The following is a 20766-nucleotide window of genomic DNA, read 5'->3' as shown; positions in this document are numbered from 1 at the left end:
AAAATAAAATATTTATATAATTAGACATAATTTCAAAAAGAACGTCAATGCAATTTACTCTAAAGAATTTTGAAGTCTTTTAACTGTTGGAAACATTTGACTAACAAATATACAAATTATAATTTTTAATTTATAAGGATATTTTGATCAAATCACCACAAAAAATGAATAGAAACCTAACGAATTGAGGGCTAATTGTTAGACGCCATTAAAATTAGGAGGGTGTTTGTAATTTTTCAAACAATGATAGGGTATTTATAATTATGTCAAACCTTTAGGAAGTTATTATAATTTATCCAATTCTAAATTATAATTAAATTCTTATAACTATCTTAATAGTTTTTGAGCTTATGATAAGTGAAAGAAAAATAAGTTAAAATAACATAAAATAATATGAGAAAATATTATTCCTTGAGTTAGTATGAATGCCGAATATCTAAATCTCAGTGTGTTGATGCGTCAAGACCAATTTCTGGTCTAGGTGACAACTTCGCCCTCTACTGGGGTAGGCGACGACAGAGGTGAGGGAGGCGGGACACCGCAGTCCTCCTCTATGGCAGTGTGACGACATCCAATTAAATAGTTTAATTTTATTTAATTTGATAAAAAGTAATTAATTTAGTTTAAAGTAATTGGATAATTTTAAACTAGATAATAAATTTAATCAAAATATATTCAAATTAATTAATAAAATATAATTTTTATTATTAATTAATATTTATTCATATAAATATTTAGTTTGAAAAATAAATTTATTATATTAATAATTGTATTGAAACTATAATTTAATTTTTCAATTTGAAATTACAAAAATTTTAAAATTTTATATATTTTTCTATATATTAATATAATATTCAGTCAACATTAGTGGCCACATGTCATTACACATGACTGTACCGGTGTAAGTGGCAGAAAGTTCAACAACTTACGTGCCACATAGACAATTTCCAGCTAGTTTGCAAAATCTCATTGGAATATTCTCTACAAAACTCTAAATCGGACTAAATTTTATCACATTATGAAACTGAAAGGACATAAATACCAGACTAAAATTAATATTGAGCATACTTAACTGACTAAAAGAATAATTTTCCCAATTCCTTAATATAGATTCCCCCCTCTTTTTTAATCATTTTGCTACATAAAAATTAGGGTAAATTGCATCCTGATCACATGAAGTTTTGTATTAATACAAATACTTTCTTATTGTATGTAAAATTATAATTTTTTCCTGATTTTAAAGCTCGTCTAACAACGAGTTGAGTCCGTTAGCATCCATTAGATTTCCATCTACTTCTTATAGTGAAATTAATCAAAATGCGCTTTTATATTGTGAATTATAATTATATATATATACATATTAAAATTTCTAAAATATCTTTTCTCGAGTAATATGCCATATGGATATCTATGTTACTCACTCTCAAATTTTCCTACACTTTATCAAACGTTTTCCTTAAAAAAAACAGCAAAGGTAAACTGTAAAGTAGCATTTTCACTTAACTGTTTAAGAGCCACACAATTATTTTTCATTTAAAGGGACATTTGTAATTTTTTAACCAATAAAAATTTATTCATAATTATGTTACATATCAAAGGAGGTAGCTGTTTTACCGTAAAAATCAAATAGTTTCAACTCCAAGTACCACTATAGATTAGGACATGCAACGAATCATAGTTTGTTTATAAAGATATTTACAGATTACCAATGCAACCTTCACATAAGCAAAGAAAATCTAACTCATAACCATCTGATAAAAAATGATCTGTCCTCACCAACAAAGATAGCAACATCAATTGCACTACACTTTGGAACCCGTGTTCACAAATGATTTGGATATTACACCTACAACCTCTGACCTATGGTTTATCTATACAAACTAACCAAAAACGTCAATATCATTTTACATCAATCACACCTATTTTTTGAAAAATTCCACATAAATCCAAAAAAAAGTCAACATTATTGCATAAACTAATCCTACTTTTTAGCTGTTCAAAAGTGATTTTCGTAATTATACAAAATATAAAAATAATTTGTATAAATAAATCATTAATCAACAAGTGTAAATATAACTATCCCTTCTTTATAAGATGATTCCCATCCTTTCCTTTGCCGTTATTCCCTTCTCAGGCTTGTAACCAATAAGATGATAAAAAAAAAAACTTTATCTTTGTTGGATCCATCATGCACACGTGGGAAATCCTTTAAATCCTCACCGTTTAAACCAAATCGAAGCATCGCCATGTCTTTGTATATTAAGGCAATTTATACCCTTAACTGAAATGGTGGCAATACCAAAGATACTATAGCACGGTAAGTCCTAGTAGTTGTGAAAACGTACAAAATTATAACAGGTTAAACGTCGTAAATTTCACAAACAGTAGAATATACTTACGTATTATGGAGAAAATTACAAGGAAAGAAAGAATTTACATTCCTCGTTGGCTTTTATAGTACTAATGCATAGCGCTCTAGATGATGACAAAACGTTAGCAAGGAACGAACTCAGCTTCTTTACCAAGGCTTCATGTCCCCAACTGGTCCTGCAGTCCAATTCAGAACTTTTTCACCCGGCTTCAAGAATACTCTCTTGTCGTGGGGCAGTTTGCGTGCAAGTCCATTTAAGATTTGGTGGAAAGCATCTCCTGATTGTGCCGGCTGGGGAAATAGCATTGCCTGTTTCATCGAAGGATTTGCAAGTAATCTCTGCTTCCTTAGAATGACTTCAACTGGGATAGATGTAAGGATGGTGTCCAAGTAGGGGACGTCCTTCTCATCTACAAAAACGCCTATTTGCTCCCATGGAATAGCATCAGCAAACGGTAAAACTATGTCATCTGCTATGATCACAGGAATGCACCCAAAAATTACTGCTTCGACGAGCCTCGGACTCCACGGAGCCCAACCAAGAGGGCATAAACAGAAAATGGCTCGCTGCATATCTTCATAATATGTGGTTGGGTGGTCTGTGGAGATGTCGAAAAGTGGGTTGTTCTTAAAGTTCTCCCAGATGGATGCCCTGGCACCTCTGTATATGAGAAGCAAGTATATCAGAGTTAAATCTACGGATAATATTACGACCATATAGATCCCATTGCTACACAGCTTCTATTATAGAAATGTTTCACGAAAGTACTAGTATTATCATATTTCCCTCTAATTTTCATGTTTCTTTTCAATTTTTCCTGCATTTACGACTGCCAATTTACCTCCAAGTGATAGAGTACGATGTGTGGTACTAGGACATGCCAAATTGATAAAAGCAGGAATCTAACTTCAGCACGTCAGTACAACTCAAAAATTTACCTTGCATAGTAACCGCCTTCAGGGTCATTGTTTACATCATAAAACAAACCACGAAAGTAGACAAAGATGGATCTTGGGGTGTCAGGAGGAATCAAGTGAGATTGCATTTTTTCTGGAGGAGCATATGGAGGTATTGTGATTGAACCTTCATTTAGACAGACATGGTTACGTTGTCCAAAGGTCTGAACCAAGGTAGAGCGTTGAAGTAAAGGAAGAATGCCTCTTTTTATAGCTTTCTCTTCCTACAACAGACAAAAACCTTGGAACATCATATACTGTCGATAGTCAGCAAACAGTGCTAGATGTTCAGAAAGTATAATATCAATACAGTTCTATTGGTGCTGCCTGGTGTGGGCACAACCATAGATCTCGACGGATGAAAAACAGAATAGATCTATGCGAGGGTAGCAACCATTCTTCTATATACATGGGAAAATTTCATGCATATTGACGCAATGTGATTTTTGATTGGTTCTTAATAGTGATATAATGAACTTAGAAATCCACATTAATCTTGCTCCTCTTTATGTATATGCATCATGTTATTGTTCGTCAATTATAGTTTTGGATTTTGAAGTAGTTCCTCAAGCCATGCAAAGTGGAAAACTTATTCTCGTCTAATTCTTTTTCGGACTAAAGCCAACACTATTTTTTTATAAGACATATGCCTTGCAGTATCAGATGAAATTCTATAACTCATTTTGGTCAGCGCGCCCTGAAGAAGGAGGATCAACTAATCAAGTAATAATTGCTCCAGTAGAGTTAAAACACAACCAAAAGGATCCAGATATTAAAAAAGAAGAGCTTACTTGATAATGAAAGCAAGCTCCAAAATCATGGGGAACGAGAAAGAAGTGATCTGCTCCTTCTGTCCTGTTCCAGTAGGGCCATTTTGTTGAGATGAGCTGTATTGCACTTCTCATCATCCTTGGAGATTTGAAAGGCAATGGCAACCCATTAGGTGCAAGGTCACAGGTGGAGTAAACAGGTGTATAAAACCAATCTGCTTCTTTTGGATTGAGAGTACGAACAGGGCTGGATAAGAGAAATTGGTGCATAAATATCTCAGCAGCAAACATGTGTGTTAGGCAGCGAGGATCTTTCTGCAGTATCTTCTTGTTGTATTTGCTTGGAAGCTCATATACATAAACTTTCAGCCTTCCAACTGGATTATCCTCAAGGACATCACCAGCACTACCTAATTTACACAACACATGTACGATAAGAACTTAATTGCATTGTCAAAGTTTTTGTTGTTGAAAACAAAATACTATCTGACTACTCCACTCCAAGCATCAAGCTTCAGTGACCAAGAAACTCGGAAGAAGTGATGGGGTTCCAAGTTCCAAAAAGATATGGAGCATTGTTGAGATTGACAAATGTAAGAAAAGAGGCTCAATGATTCATTAGATTTCTTGCAATATATAGATACAGCGTACTGTATATTAATACAATACCTTGCTTCAACATTTCAATCCAGAAATCCTGCCATTGCTAACAGCTTTTTACCAAATATTTTGACCAGGCACCTTACCACTACTATGTAAATACAAAATGACAATAATAGGGGTTTAGTCTCATGAGCAATATCAACTGGTAACAAGCATGTGATAAATTCAATGCAAAGAAGAGAACCCTCAAACCAAAAGGGCAACACCTTATAAAAGTGTGCACTTCCCCTAATGCAATAAACATAATGAGATCTTCTCTTTCGCACATGGTCTAATCAATAAAAGTTGATAACAAGGTAAAGTGCCAATAGTGTAAAGACAGATTCATTATAATTATGTACTGCAGATTACTTATAGGTTTCAAGCCCTAGAAAGACTTGTCCTATTTCACCTTTGACATCTTTTTGCAACCAAGTGCGCAGGAGCAATCCAGCCTTATCAGTCCATCTCCTTCATACAGTTGGTAATTACACCAAATTTTTTCACTAATTAAAGTGAGAGTTTCCCATACTGACTCTCTATCCATTGTGGGATTGCTTAGGTAGGGGATCACCAGTCCTCTCCATCAACAGCAGCAGAAACTGACATTCACTTACATTAAGCTACAATGACTCAGATGTGCTACACCCACCAGATCCTAACAATGTGTATACTGGTCCACTAGGACTTCTAAATTGTTGAATCTTGGTTATCAAACACAATCATCCCCCTCTGGCAAGATTCAACAACTATTCTAAATAATGTAATTCGTAACTTCACAATCCCCGGTCCTCTGATGTAATCAAATTATGAGCTCATGGGTCAAACAATTCGAGGTTGCAGAATTTGAACACGTCAACAAATTTACTTCAGTGATTGAATCAAATTGTCATATGCTACAAGGGTAACTCATTGTTCATTTACTCTCAGTAATTTCTCAATATTAAACCATCATTTTTATTCACCTCACCGAGTTACATTCTTGGTTGGTCAAAATGCAAGCAATGAAGTTTCTTATCAGAGATATGCGATAATTTACGGGCCAAAGCCCATATCATTTTCAAGGATAATTACACAACTCATTATCACAATCTCCTTCGGCAAGCCGATGACACCACATTCAACCAAAATATTCCTACATAATTTTTTACCCACATACTGAATCACCTCATTTGCCTCCCGCAAAACTATCTCAACCAAATCAAGAAAAAAATCAACCCGAAGAAATAACACTAAAACCAACCAACCAATGTGATCACGTACACCCACACAGACATTTTGTCAAACAGAAGAGAACTAAACATGATAAGAACAAGAACAGCTGCACATAACTGAAATCTTAATGGGCAAGGACTACCTGAAATCCTCTCAGTATGTACAGAACCGTGCTCAATTCCCTCCACACCAAAACTCCCCAGAAACAAAGGCAGAAGCAGGACAGCCCACATGCAAAACCTCATATTTCCTCAACTCAGAACCACACAAAAAGGAGAGTATGCCCTTTTGAAGAGAATCAGCAGAGGGTTCCTCATGCAGTTGGGCAGTCGTACTAACATCTTGGTGAAAAGTTACCTTCTTGCTTTTTTTCTTGCCATTTAAGACTGCACTTACTTGGAAAAATATCAATCTTTCTTTTCACTAATTTTAAACAGACTTTTCATGTGTTGTTTTGTTTTGCCAAACAATCGCAGGAAACAGTAATCTTTGCTGTTTGGTAAGTGCGAGGTTAGAGTAATTAGTTTGGTATGTATTAACTAAAATACCCTCCACTCACAATGATATTTTTTTGAAAGAATAATTACATTGTTTTTTTCGAGGTTTAGTGTATTGCACATAAATTTTTTATAGTTTGGAATATTAAATCAAGTACTCCTATGTTTATTTCAGTCTAATAAATAAATTTTTTTATTAGTCAAAATTAATCGAATTTATTCATATTAGCAAAAATAAATAAATATTTATCGTCAATTGACTTATTACTAATTCATTACAGGTAAAAAAAAATCTTCTCTGACAAAACTACTATTATAAGGATGAATACATATACAGTAAAACCTCTATAAATTAATAACCTTGGGACTATGAAATTTTATTAATTTAGAGAGATATTAATTTATCAATAAATTAATATTTTATTAATTAAAAGAGAGACTTTTTAAATTCAGCAAATTTAGTGCATATGTATTGAAAATAAATGAATTCATATATGTTTCATTGATTATATTCATGCATCAATCAATTCTTTGTAACTAAATAAATATACTCATGTATAATATCAATTCATTGTATACAATTAACTATTATATTGATAGACGCATGTATCAATTCATTGAATTTACTTAAATATACATGTTTACATTAATTCATTGCACTTAAAACTATTATAGCCAATTAAATATATTGATGCATGATGAATGAAACTTATACTATATAAATCTCAATATGAAAATAAAATAATTCATAACACCTAACCATGTTTTCTCTTCTAAAAGGCATCGCAAAATCATCCATGAATGATCAAATGCGTAAAGCATTACAGACTTCACATTTTAGCAAATTACCATAATATTTATAATTGTAATATTTATAAATTATTAATATAGAGTTTTAATGAGACCTAATATTTATAAAGAAATTTTTCAAAAAATTATCATCTTATTGAATTTGATGATTTTTTACAAAGGCCCAAGTCGGGACCGAAAAATTTTATTATTTTAGAGAGTTTATTAATTTATAGAGGTTTTACATGTATTAACGTGTGAAAATGTATAAGAGTAATTTAGTTCAGAAAAGATTCGTTTGATCTATAGTGATTTTCAGTCATATTTTTTCGACAAATTTAATTAACTTTGACTAATGGATGAATCTCGTAAACAAATGTCATGGGTATTAGATATTTTTCAAATCATAAGGGGTTTACGTATAATTACACCGAATTTTAGAAGAATCAGTGTCATTATCCTTTTGTTATATAAATTATTATCTCTTAATTCTTATTAATTAATAACATCCATTCATATATATTCAGAGTTGATGAAAAATAGTTTTTAAAATTTGATAAATTATTTTATTTTATTTTATATTTTTTCATTAATTAAATATATAATAAAAAATAAAATTTATATATATATTGAGTGTGTTCCGATAACTATTTTTGAATACTAGAAAGTTGAGGCACCTTTTGGAGTGGTGTCGTGAGATTTATAGTTTCTATTTTTATTTTGCTTTCTAAATGCATAATTATTCCCTAATTAATTGCATTTAACCCAGTAATGATTAATTATCAATTTTTGGTTCAAATCACACGATTTTTGTCTATTTATTATTTTATGTAATAGTTTCTTTTTAATTTATTGTCATTTTGTTTTGTTTACGATAAAATTATTGATATAAACTGATATTTTGTAAGTACTTTACAATTATATATCGTATATGATGTAATTCATAGTTTATATTTTGAATAAAATAAAAATGAAATATGACTAAGCAAGCAATTTAGTGTAAAGGGCTTCTGAATTTATTTATTTATTTATTTTGAATAAGAGTAATGAAATATTATTAATTGAAATAAATAAATTATAATTATTTCTGTTGAAACAATATTTATTGTGAAGTAGAAATAGCATCGCACACATATGACAAGGTCTGAATTAATGAATGACCTCAATTTCGTCAATTGAGTTAGGCCTCGTTGGCAAGAAGCTGTGAAGTGATAGAAGCTGTGAATCTATAAATACCATCATGATTTCCAATAAAAGTTATAAAATCTTCCTTCAAATTCTTGTTTTGACTTTTTCGTGTTTTTTTTTTTTTAAAACTTAATATGCTTGATTTTATATTTTAAATTACTGTAAGATAAATAAATAAAACTAAAACACATAAACTATGAATAATGGAGTCATAAACAAAAATTAAAGAGATTTTTTTACTGTATCTCGAATAGCAAACAGAGCATTGGTGGATGAAAGCTGCATTTGCTTTGCCTGTTTTGATGGCCAATCCACCTGCCAAGGGTCTCTAACTCACCTAAGAAACCTTTATTAACAGCAAATATTTTTAAAAAATTACAAAGACCCCCATAAATTTTGGCTTAATATTATTAGGGATCTTCCCCCCAGTTTCTGTAAATTATAATAATCACCCTCCAAGCTTTGTTTAAGTATCTAATGATCCACAGCCTATATATACATATATATATATATATATATGTTCACAGCATTGTAGAAGCTTTTGAGATCAGCTCTACAATGTGAATACTTATAATTTATTTATTTATTTTTGGTATTACTCATTGTTAGCTACTTATTAAAACTAGTATATGAGCAAATTCCCTTATTAAATATGTTTTTTTACATTTATAGAATTTTGAAAATTAGAAACATTATTTCCTATATTTCATTTTCCCATCATGTTCTCTCTTTTATTTTTTATTTTTTTGTCGCCATGCATAATATATTTATACTTCTAATGTAGAATATATAATAATATCTCAAAAGATCGTATCAACATTATTTATACTCCTATATACATGTTTCAATATTTTTTGTGCCTCCCTCGCGAATCAGGACATGTTGTTGGGGATGAATTGATGTTTTAATTCCTTTTTCTCCCACATTAGATCTTTTCAGTTTTCACGATTGGCACTAGCATTTTCTTGAAAGAATGTTTACATCATTGAGATAAGTACATATTGGCAATGGACACTTGTCAACATATGGGTCGGCCCCACGAAAATTTTTTCCAACTTTGGGCACTTTTAGATGAGTTAGGTTTAAGAAGTTTAAAAAAAGTGGTATGTCCTGTGGCGAACAACCTATCTTAAAAAACCAACACATCATCTACTCAAGTATTGCACCATGTCAATACTGTTTGCGCTGGCATGCAAGCCTACTGTACCACTACATATCGACACTATAAGAGGCTAACAGTAATACTCAGGAAATGTTTACAATCCAGAAAGAAGCGATTTTTAATCTTTGATTGAAAAAAGTTGGAAATAAGTTTCCAGAAAATATTCTTTGGTCTCAAACCTCTAACAATCATTTTTAAATCAAAAGTAGATACGATGTTCCTCTTCCAACTTCCGACAAGCTTTTTTGCCAAAAGTTCAAATTCTAATAAAGTTGAGGGTAAATGACCTTTTTATAAATAGGTAATGTCAATGTAGCAGCTTTTATTTTATTTTATCTTGTTTGTTATATAAATAAAAAAGTTCGGATAACACCTCATAAATCCGTCAAGAAAAGTTGTGCCTTAAGCATATATGAAATTAATGAAGGTTCTTATAACTAACCAACAATCAACATAACTAATTATACCTCGACCACGATGTTAATATCGATCCACACAAATCAGAACGTAGATTTAGGTAATAACTTTGACAAAAATTCAAATCCACAACATATATATTACAACGTTGGACTTTAAACAACCTAACATCAAGTTGGTGGTATAGAGCAACTCTTTATGAATTAACACCCATACTTTAACATGTTCTATATTTTCTCTAATTCTTGCTTCTTTTAAATTTTATAATTTATCACTTTCTCAAAATATATTTTTGGGTAAATGCTATATTTGATACCTTACGTTTTCGATTAAAATTACTTCAATCCCTCAAGTTCTTTTCTTAATTTTAGTATCTCTAAACTTTAATTTTTGTCTCAGTTTTGGTCCATCTGACCATTTTTCAGTGAAAATATGGCCGAAATTTGACTTTTTGGAGGGTAAAATAATCAATTTTTAAGGTTTATTTTGTCACTTTAGTCCCTTAAATTTATAAAATTATCAAATTAATTATTTTTTAGAAAGAAAACTATTTTTTTAATATTTTTATATGGTATGATGTAATTATCTTGTATAAAAGATAAAAAATTTAAACTCTTATGAACATAATATTAACATATTGGTTAATTTAAAATAAATTAGTCTCTTTCATTTTCATTTTCATGAGTAACAAAAAATATCAAAATTATAAATAAATTTATAAAACTTATCTAATTTAAAAATCTAATAAAATAATCTAAGTTGGTTTTTTAATCTTAGGAGTTAAAGATATGTCTAATAAAATTAAATTTAAACAATATTATTAAATATTAACAGCTACAATTTTGAATTTTTTTTTTGGTGGAATGTACTTTTAATTAAATTATTTGATGGATTTCAAATATATGTAAAATTCATTTTAAGAGGTAGAAAACCTCTTAAAATGAATTTTATATAATGAAATCCACCAATAAATCTAGTTAAAATTAAAGCTTAATCTACCAACTTTTGTTGGAAGACTCAAACATTTAATAAATATCATTTTGATTTATTTAACTACTAAAAAAATAGAGACCATTTATTTTAAGTTAAGCAATAAATTATTATTATATTCAAAGAATTCAAAATTTTTATTATTCACATAAGATAATTACAACATATTACATAAAAAATATAAAAAAAAAATCGTGTAAAAAATGATTATCTTGATAAGTTTACGAATCCAAGAGACTAAAGTGATAAAATCAAACTTGACCATTTTATCCTCCAAAGAGTCAAAATCCGGCCAAATTGAGACAAAAAAAAAGTTTAAAAATACTAAAATCGAGAAATAAACTCGAGAAACTAACGTGATTCTAAACAAAAATTTAATATTCACCCTATATATATATATATATTTTGCAACTGGTCCTAATTTATACCACAAGTCACACAAACGTAAATCTCAATCATGGTGTGGCACTAATAGCTAGAAAGGACCACGCAACTGTTCCCACCGACCAACCACATCACCTCTTACATTATTTAGGTCATAAATGAAGCAAGACTTAGACAATCAAATACCTCTACAAAGATTAGGGTGTTACATTTAGTCTTGATGAATTCGAAAAATTCACTAATATCGTATAATTATTTTGATGTTTGTGGCTCACGTGGAATCATATAATTTTAATAAAATTTAAAAATATTCAACATTGATGCAGCAAGTACACCTGACATTGTCCACAACATTCGTGCACCTTTTGTTATCCTATTTAAGGGCAAAATTTTACAATTATACCTCCTAAGTTAAATTATATTGACACCCCATCAAAAATTATATTTATAATTTTATATCTAATCTTAGAAGATATTGATGTAATTTAAATTTTTTTTGTATTAGAGGTTCGTCTAAATTTGTTTACGTGGGAAAAATCTGAGATGTTGTTGTAATGAGTTGTTACATTTTATGGTCAATTACTATTAAGAGGGTGTTTGGCTAAGCTCATAAGCTCTTAAAACCATTTTATAAGATGTTAACGAACTTATAAACTCCAATAAAGTGTTTAATATTTTTTTTTAGAAAGCTTATAAGATCTCAAAATAAGATGTTTTGAATCTTATAAGCTCTTTAAAAAAAATTTAACTTTCATAACGTTTTTTTATAAAATATTATAAGTTATATAAAATTAATACATCATAAAACAAAAATATTTCTATTCATACACTAACATATTCTGTCCCTCACACACACACACTCTCCTCACATACTCTCTCTCTCTCTCTCTCTCTCTCTCTCTCTCTCTCTCTCTCTCTCTCACACACACACACACACACACACTTTCTCATTCTAGAATTTAAAAAAAAAATTACTATCTAGTTTTTCTAACATTCAAAAAAGAGAAAATACTCAATTATTTAATAATAAATTATTATACTTAAATAAAAATAAAATTGATATTGATATTATATTTATTGAAAAATATAAATTCAAGACATTATAAATTATACGACTAGAAATAATCATTGCATTAATAAAAAATTATAAATTACATATCTATATTAATATTTGACTAGCATAAATGTACATATATTTTAATTTTATTCAAAAAATTAGGTAATAATTCATCATTTTTATTATAAAAAGATTATCTATTAAATTTTTATTTAGAATTAAACTAGTGTGTACTATTTATAAAAGCATCTTAAAAATTTTAAAGCAAAATATATCAAGAATTAATAATTTACTTGATTCTAATAGTATCGTACCCATTTTAGTCATTTTATCGATAAAAGACCTTATCATACCGAACAACTTAACATATTATAAGATGTGGAACACATCTTATAAGTTTCAATATTTTATTTTATCCAAACACTTTAGAAACTTATTTTTAGAATAAGATCCAACATCTTATAAGTTTCTAAAATATCTTATAAGATGTTTTAAAAAAGTTTAGCCAAACACCCTCTAAATTCAAACAAGAAAATGCAATAAATTTTCTGGCAAACATATTCTATATGTATTTTTTATTTGGAGGAAACGTGTTTTTAATTTTGCATGGATTTTTGTACGAAAATAAACATATATCAATATTATTAGTTGATGAAATTGGGATTTCACGTTGTTAACAGTGTCAAATTAATATATTTTTTATTTATTGAAAATGATAGTTTAAATATTTATGGTTAACAGTGTCAAATCAAATATATTTTTTATTTTAAAGAACATAGATAGTTATATTTTTTATTGATTTAGAGTACTTAGTGATGTGATATTAAAATACTATGAAAATAATATATTATTAGTTTATAAATTAATAATTGAAATTTTTTTATATGAAAAAGTATGATTGAGATAAAAATGATAGAAAAACATTCATAACAATGAGCATGCATACAAATAAACATATTTTTATTTTTATCACTATACTTAAACTGAAAAAAATGAAAATGAAACCAATCAAGGTAGTTCTAAAATATTTTTTTGTTTTTATATAAAATAATAATGTGTTGGTTGGTGACTTGTGAAATTTGAGCATTTGATTATGATATTGTCGTGCATTATACATGGTTGCAGATAAAGAATTTGAGTGTATTCTTACACATTTAAAATTAATAAAACTTGTTTAATAAATTATCGAGTCTAATTAATTTTTTTTATTCATATAATTAAATAAAAATAATAAAAAACTTAAATTATGATCACAGATGGAGTGTTCTCAAATAGCAAATAGTGTAGTGTAGAATTAGCTTTGTATGCATTATATGAATGGACTAAATTCATGATAACTACGTATATAATTGAATTTGTACTGTATTATACAGACGTATGGAGCGTATTGGATTGACTAGTAATCAAGAATGAGAGTTTAATGGCCTCAAGGCCAGAAAAATAATTCCAAAATAAAGAATAAAATAGAGCCCACCAAAAACTGGAACAACCGGACGCCAACTGCGACCTGTATGTATTTCTTGAGCACATTTATTTCTCTTCTGCAATCAACAGCTCTCACCTTTCTCCATTTATGTTTGCAGAGGTGGAGTTGGATTCATATCCTTTGAGCTTAGATCTTCTCTCTCTTTATTGCTGCTAGAGAAAGAAAGCAAGGAGAGAAGGGATGACTTCATATCTGCGGCAGAAGTGGCAGTCTTTCCAGATTGGGACGTCAGAGTCTGAGGATGTACAAGAAGAAGCCCTCAACTCGGAGAACACAGAAGAGATTGAGCGTAGTAAAATTGGGATTATGAGGGCTGTTGTCCAAGCACAAGATCCCTCTGCTAAGGTTGCCCCAAAGCTTCAATCTTTCTTCATTCTCACACTAGCCCACATGTTATTTCTCTGCCAATTTTCTTTTATCTGTTGATCAGTTTTATCTCTTTTTTTTTTGTTTTTTGTTTTTTCTGTTTATGTTATGTATGGAATGTGATTTCATGTTGCTTGTTTGTTACTTAATTGCTTTTGTCACTTGATGGATTTCTGTTCTTGATTAGTACTCATTTGGGAAAAAGTAAGTTAATTTGATTGTTATGCCTTACTGGTGAATAGTGATCCTAAGAACTAGTAATGTTTGTGATCCAGTTTTTAGAAAGGGTATAGAATAGAACAAAAGAAATTTACCTGAGGAGGGAAGGTTGGATCTTAGAGTTCACATTGTCGAATTTTGTTTTAATTCAGTATTTTTCTTTTGATGGATTTATTTGCCGCTTGCTCAATAAACTATAGTCATTTACAATAGCTGGTTATAGAATGAATTTTAACGGTTTAATTGCATTTTACCCCTGTAAAAATACTACTAGGCACAAAACCTCATTGAACAAAAGGAAAAAAAAAAATGGCCGCGTCACCCTGAACTTTTCAAATAGAAGCTTATTTGTGCCAAAGGGCCAAATAGAAGCTTATATACCTCCCATGCGAAAGGGCTGCATTTTCCTTCTTTTCGAAAGTTCAGGGTATTGCGTTGTACTTTCTCTTTCTCAGGAGAGTTTATTTGCCTATTATTATTTTCATAGAGGATCTGTTGGATTCGAATTTTAATTGTTGACTGCTTTCTAACTAGGAGAGAGTACATTTCTAGGAGAAACTTGTTGCAAATATCCCTATTGTCTTGTACTAGTAATACCTCGACTAAAGAAGAAAGTGTAAAGGTCGACTATGTATTTGGATGGTAAGTGACATAGAACTAACTAGGAGTAGACCAGTTGAGATCGAGTTTCTTGCCCAAGATTGAGTTGAGGACATCAAATTGAATCACAACTGACAAAGCCCAACTGAATGACACGAAGCTTATGTTGATAGGAAGTATATTTGTTGCTGATACGTACATTATTGAAATTATGTATCTGTGAATTTGCAGGACATTGATGATTTGATGATCCGCAGATTTCTCCGAGCTCGTGATTTAGATGTTGAAAAGGCGTCGGCTATGTTACTGAAGTATCTGAAATGGAGGAAAGAATTTGTTCCAAATGGTTTCATATCGCCAGCTGAAATTCCAAATGATCTTGCCCATAATAAGTTATTTATGCAAGGATACGATAAGAGTGGGCGGCCTATTGTAGTTGTCTTTGCTGCCAAGCATAAGCCCACCAATGTGGAAGAGTTTAAACGTATGCAATCTAATGCAGTAACTTGAAGCTTCTCCATTAATACAATCTGCCGTTTGTTCAGTATAATATGTTACTACTTTGTAATATGATATATATTGGATATATTTGGAGAAGAATACTGTCTCCATGATGTCTGTTGGCGCTTTACATTTACCTGTGCGTTCCTACTTTTCATTATGCTGATTCGTGTTTACTTTTTTGACAGGTTATGTTACTTTCAGCCTTGACAAAATTTGTGCAAGGTAATTTAGTTCCCTTAATGTACCAATCACTTATCTGGTTTTATGTGTTGAAGTTGGATATCTTATTTGTGGTCATTGCTTGTCCAGAATGCCTAGCGGACAGGAGAAGTTCACTGCTATTGCAGACCTACAAGGATGGGGTTATGCCAACAGCGACATTCGAGGATATCTGGCATCTCTATCAATACTGCAAGTACGAGTTGTTTTCATATAATTGACTTGATAAATGTACTAGAGCACAGATTCTTTGTTGTGATCCTCTGATTGATATTTTTACAGGACTGCTACCCAGAGAGGCTGGGGAAGCTGTTCATTATCCACGTGCCTTACATATTCATGACTGCATGGAAGATGGTTTACCCGTTTATTGACAAAAACACAAAGAAAAAGGTAAAAACATCTCCAAGTGCATGTCGAAACAGCATCTAATGGCCGTTTATAACTTGATGAAGTTTCTTTTAATGTCCGAAGTTACAGATTGGAAATGTTTAGTAACTTATGATTACCATTGTGCAGATTATTTTCGTAGAGGACAAAAAGTTACAATCAACCCTGCTGCAAGATATTGATGAGAGCCAACTTCCAGAGACATTTGGAGGAAAAACAAAGCTAGTTCCAATTCAAGAGTGCTGATATGGATGAGTAAACGAGGCTAATTCCAAGGATTCGTTTTAGTAACTCGATATGCATCTGATGATGATCGTATCAAAATATAATACAATACCCATTAGTCTACTATCCATCTTGTTTCCGGATACGCAAGACGTCAACAGAGATATGTTGTAATTTGTTTTTATGTGCATTTATACGAATACGTCCAAGTTTCACACCGTGACTGCTCCAGAGCTGCAAAATGTTTTCAGCAACTCCAGATAACTGCTTGTTAGTTTTCTGTCAAAAATAAACTGAAAAACCGTATAATTTCTGATTTTAAATTGCTTAATTAGTTCGTTTAAGAAAAATAAATAAATGAATAGCTTGCTATTGACTTTTACAAATTTGTTTGGTAAAATTATAATTATTAAATTGTTTTCCGGAACCATCCAACTTGAATGTTCTTTAATTTTTCACTTATTTTAAAACCTTTTCAATGTTCTTTAATTTTTCACTTATTTTAGAACCTTTTCATCCTTCACTGCAACTAAACTTTGTTTACAACTTACTTCCATCAATGCAAGAACCACTGCAAACACCCTTACACTTGCACTCCTATTATCTTCAGTTGGATAGAACAACATCATTAATCATGAAGATCCTCTCGCCCAAGAACGTGTGCAGAGTGAGCAGGATTTCCAGTGTCTTTCTCAGTTCACACTTTACATATTCATGTTCTGCATCTTCAGCAAAATAGTCCAAGTCAATTGGATTTTGAGACTAATGAAGAACAAGGATCAGGCATCAGATGACAGTTTTGAATGAGCATAATAGAAAGCCTCATCACGCTGTTTATTCCTAACAAAGATATACTCTTAATACAGATTCTTTAAAAGGACGAAATAATAATGAGTAGCCAGCATTATTAAGAACAGCAAGCCCCTTCAGACTGCTGGGCTATTCAAGTCAATCAAGCATAACTCAAACAGCCTTCTAAAGGCAAAATTAACAGTTACAAATGAGTATGAAAAGATAGTTCTGGCTTCCCCAGAATTGGTGCTCGACAACCTAATAAAGAGAATACTCAACCAATCAATAACTTGTTCTCATCCAAAAAGCTGTAAGTGGGAACCTCAAGGTTGTATGGTGCAGGTCCTTTGCGAATCCTACCAGAGATGTCGTAATGGGATCCATGGCACGGACAAAACCAACCACCAAAGTCACCAGCATTTGGCAAGGGGATGCAACCCAGATGAGTGCACACTCCAACGACTACAAGCCATTCTGGATTCTTAACCCTAACAGCATCTTCTTGTGGATCACGAAGGGAGGCAAGCTCGACACTGTTGGCCAACTTAATGTCATCTTCAGTTCGATGCCTAATGAAAACTGGCTTTCCTCGCCACTTCACAGTAACAGTTGTCCCAGGTTCAATGCTAGATAGATCCACTTCAAGGGAAGCAAGAGCAAGGACATCTTTACTGGCAGACATGCTCAAAACAAATTTCAGGACGAGGAGACGGGCCAACGACGCATACACAAACCTGCCTCCAGTCAAAACAAAGTATGCAAATGCACGTTTGCTGGGATCACCTGGTGGATAACGCTCATGGTTGTGCTCATCATAGACAATCTTTGAACTGGGATTCTTGATTGCTGCCACTGTAGCAGGGACATCTGGAATCACACCTGTCTCCTGTCCCGGAGCAAGGGTACCAGAAGAAAACCCTAAAAAATGCCCATGGAAGGTTGACTTATTATTGTAATCGTATTAGCTACTAAATTATAGAATCAAGTGGAACAACTGAAGAGTTCAGAAATGTACTCATGAGTCATTGGTAACATTCACTTTACAACAAGGATACAGGAGCACCAGCTAAAAATGTGTTGGGGAAAGATAAATTTGTAGAAGTAACTTGTTGAGATGTAAATGATACACAAATAATTTATAATAGTTTTCCAAAAATTTTGCATCTCAGAAGAGAATGTGGCTACTTATTATATTCTGTCATTTCCCATTCCAACCTGAACCTCCAAATCATCCATGGAGACACAATGACAAGTGGAACATGCAGGAGTTAAGAACAAGATAAAACCACTCAGATACAAGAATTTAATAAAGAGAACGACGGAAGACAAGATAAAGCCAAAGAAATGACTCTGAAAAGATTCCAAATATTTTTCCAAATGGGGCAAAAAAAAATTCAAGGTCAGTAAGAAGGAAATAAAGAGAAGAGCAGCAATATGTACCAGTCAACTTTTAAACTGATATAGATTCACAAAAGAACAAGAACCCCAGCGCCAATTCCGCAAACATATGGATAGGTATATTCATACAGGATTCGGCTGATTAAATGTCCTGAGCTAGAATCTTTTCTGTGCATCTTCTCCAAATTGAGTAAAGGGAGTAACTCAGAGCAAAGTAATGAATTCCTATATTAACCTGAAGGGTACATGCCTCATATTGCAAATAACATTCAACAATTAGTCACCTTAATAAAGACACTCTGATGGAAGCTCATGCTATCCAACCCATGAGATCTCAAAACTAAACTGTTACCACATATACCTCTTTCATCCCACGATATACTCCATATGAATAGTATATCTATAGCTTAAAATAAGTTTCTGATACATGTTTCACTCCTTTTCCTTAAATGCAAATGCGATTCAATTCAAAAAATTCCTTATTCCATACTGATCTGGGTATAAGAACACGATTCTTACTATCACCTTCCAACCCAACCCCACCTCATCCACCCTCAAGAAACATGTTATATCCAATGGTTAGAATAGAGTTTTCACACTCCATGCCAGGCCAATCAGTCATCTCATTTCATCTTGCACAACTCATGTGAATTTAATTGATAAGTAAACAAATGTGAAAACTGATATATCTATATCAAAATGGTCATTTTCTAAGCCAACAAATTGAACCACTCTTCTGCATGTATTCACTGATTGTGACATGAACAGTTACAATATGAGCATAGTTTGGCAGGTTATTGGCTGAACTGACTCATCCCTCCCAAAAACTAGTAAAAAGGAAGCATGACGAGCAAGGCCCAAATAAACTACCCGAAAAAAGACTAGGCAACAGTTCATCAAAAATTTCCAGAGCAATTAAATTGAGAAAATGAAAATTCTGGTATAACATATTATCAGGCAGTTACCCAAGAACACAATACACTTTAGCATACTTTTCCAACATTTATAGCCAAAAATCACACATTTCACTATGGAATGGTATAGAAGCATGTTTATTCCATAATTACTGCAACAAATTGGGTGAAAGTATAAACACTAATCACAGTAAAGAATTCTAACAATTGCTCAATGAAGCTCCAGCGGGAACTTACCATCTACAAGCATATCACAGCATTTCCAAATCAAAAAATATTCAGACCGTTCAATCACAAATAAATATAAAAGGTCCAATTGTAAATTGAAAATCATCCCATAATTCCAAAAGTTTGGGAGAAATTCAAATCAATAATAAAATTGGTATAATAATCTCATCTAGGCAATTCAGATTCTTTGACAGGAAAAAGCAGCTCATATCACCTGATGCAGCTCATGTGAAGACACACGCACACACACACACACAGAGAGCATTCATCTTCCCCCAATTACAAACTTCTAATTTCACAAAAAATCCGATCTTCACCAAATTAAAAGGCATAAAATCGCGTCAAGAAGAAAATAACAAAAGCAAAAGAAGCGCAACCAAAAAAAGAGCACCGTACCTCTGATTTGATCGAAAAGTGAATTGGAGAAGGCACACGGGTAAACGGGTAAAGAGATGGATCCGGTGCGCCCATCTGAAGATGAATCACCGGCGGTGAATGGATTCCTAGAGGAGGCCGCAGGCAACGAAGTCTGACCAGACCGCCATGAGAGAGAAGATAGCCTCCTCCCTGCTACTCTCAGCATCTTCGATCAATGAGATTTGTCACCTTCTTCAGAATTCGATCGTCTAACTATGATGGATTCGCGGACTCTTACCTAGGGTTTGCTCTCTCGCTCAGGAGAAGGGGACCAATTTTCTGTGAGAGAGGAGAAAAACAACAAGAAATCTAATATCGCTGTTCCTTCCTGTTAAATCGAATTAGGTGATAAATAAAAATAGAGTTAAAATGTTATATCAACAGCCGTCTTAGCTCAGCCGGTAGAGCGCATGGCTTTTAACCATGTGGTCGTGGGTTCGATTCCCACAGACGGCGTCATCCGACTTTCAACATAATAAATTCACGGTGGATTTTAGTTTTGAGATAGGAATTAAAGTAGATCACTAGCTATCACAAGTTTGTCTCTATTCATCAAGCTCAGTTTAATT

The 20766-nt window shown here is 32.0% G+C and overlaps 3 protein-coding genes and 1 non-coding gene across 5 annotated transcripts; 2 read left to right on the top strand and 2 right to left on the bottom strand.

Annotated features, from left to right (window-relative positions):
* LOC105168488 (probable beta-1,4-xylosyltransferase IRX10) lies at positions 2288-6393 on the bottom strand. The gene is made up of 4 exons (XM_011088591.2): positions 6098-6393; positions 4120-4508; positions 3311-3552; positions 2288-3032 (listed from the first exon to the last, which is right to left on the bottom strand). Exons 1-4 carry the CDS (start codon positions 6198-6200, stop codon positions 2519-2521), a joined length of 1248 nt encoding a protein of 415 aa, XP_011086893.1. The 5' UTR covers positions 6201-6393; the 3' UTR covers positions 2288-2518.
* LOC105168486 (random slug protein 5-like) lies at positions 13821-16722 on the top strand. 2 transcript variants are annotated; one of them, XM_011088590.2, is made up of 7 exons: positions 13821-13948; positions 14023-14270; positions 15342-15594; positions 15800-15836; positions 15924-16029; positions 16116-16226; positions 16353-16722. In XM_011088590.2, exons 2-7 carry the CDS (start codon positions 14106-14108, stop codon positions 16467-16469), a joined length of 789 nt encoding a protein of 262 aa, XP_011086892.1. In that variant the 5' UTR covers positions 13821-13948; positions 14023-14105; the 3' UTR covers positions 16470-16722. The 2 variants fall into 2 exon arrangements, with proteins under 2 accessions (XP_011086892.1, XP_020551552.1); XM_020695893.1 differs by lacking the exon at positions 13821-13948 and having other exon boundaries at positions 13964-14270.
* LOC105168485 (cytochrome b-c1 complex subunit Rieske-4, mitochondrial-like) lies at positions 17240-20492 on the bottom strand. The gene is made up of 2 exons (XM_011088587.2): positions 20177-20492; positions 17240-18158 (listed from the first exon to the last, which is right to left on the bottom strand). The coding sequence occupies exons 1-2, from the start codon at positions 20361-20363 to the stop codon at positions 17515-17517; spliced, it is 831 nt and encodes a 276-aa protein (XP_011086889.1). The 5' UTR covers positions 20364-20492; the 3' UTR covers positions 17240-17514.
* On the top strand, positions 20581-20653 carry TRNAK-UUU. The gene has a single exon. It is a non-coding gene; the product is annotated as a tRNA-Lys (tRNA).

The sequence above is a fragment of the Sesamum indicum genome, linkage group LG8 (genome assembly GCF_000512975.1).
Source record: "Sesamum indicum cultivar Zhongzhi No. 13 linkage group LG8, S_indicum_v1.0, whole genome shotgun sequence".
Classification (NCBI taxonomy): Eukaryota; Viridiplantae; Streptophyta; class Magnoliopsida; order Lamiales; family Pedaliaceae; genus Sesamum; species Sesamum indicum.
The sequence above is the reverse complement of the archived record's forward strand: the minus strand, read 5'-3'. Positions and strand labels throughout refer to the sequence as shown.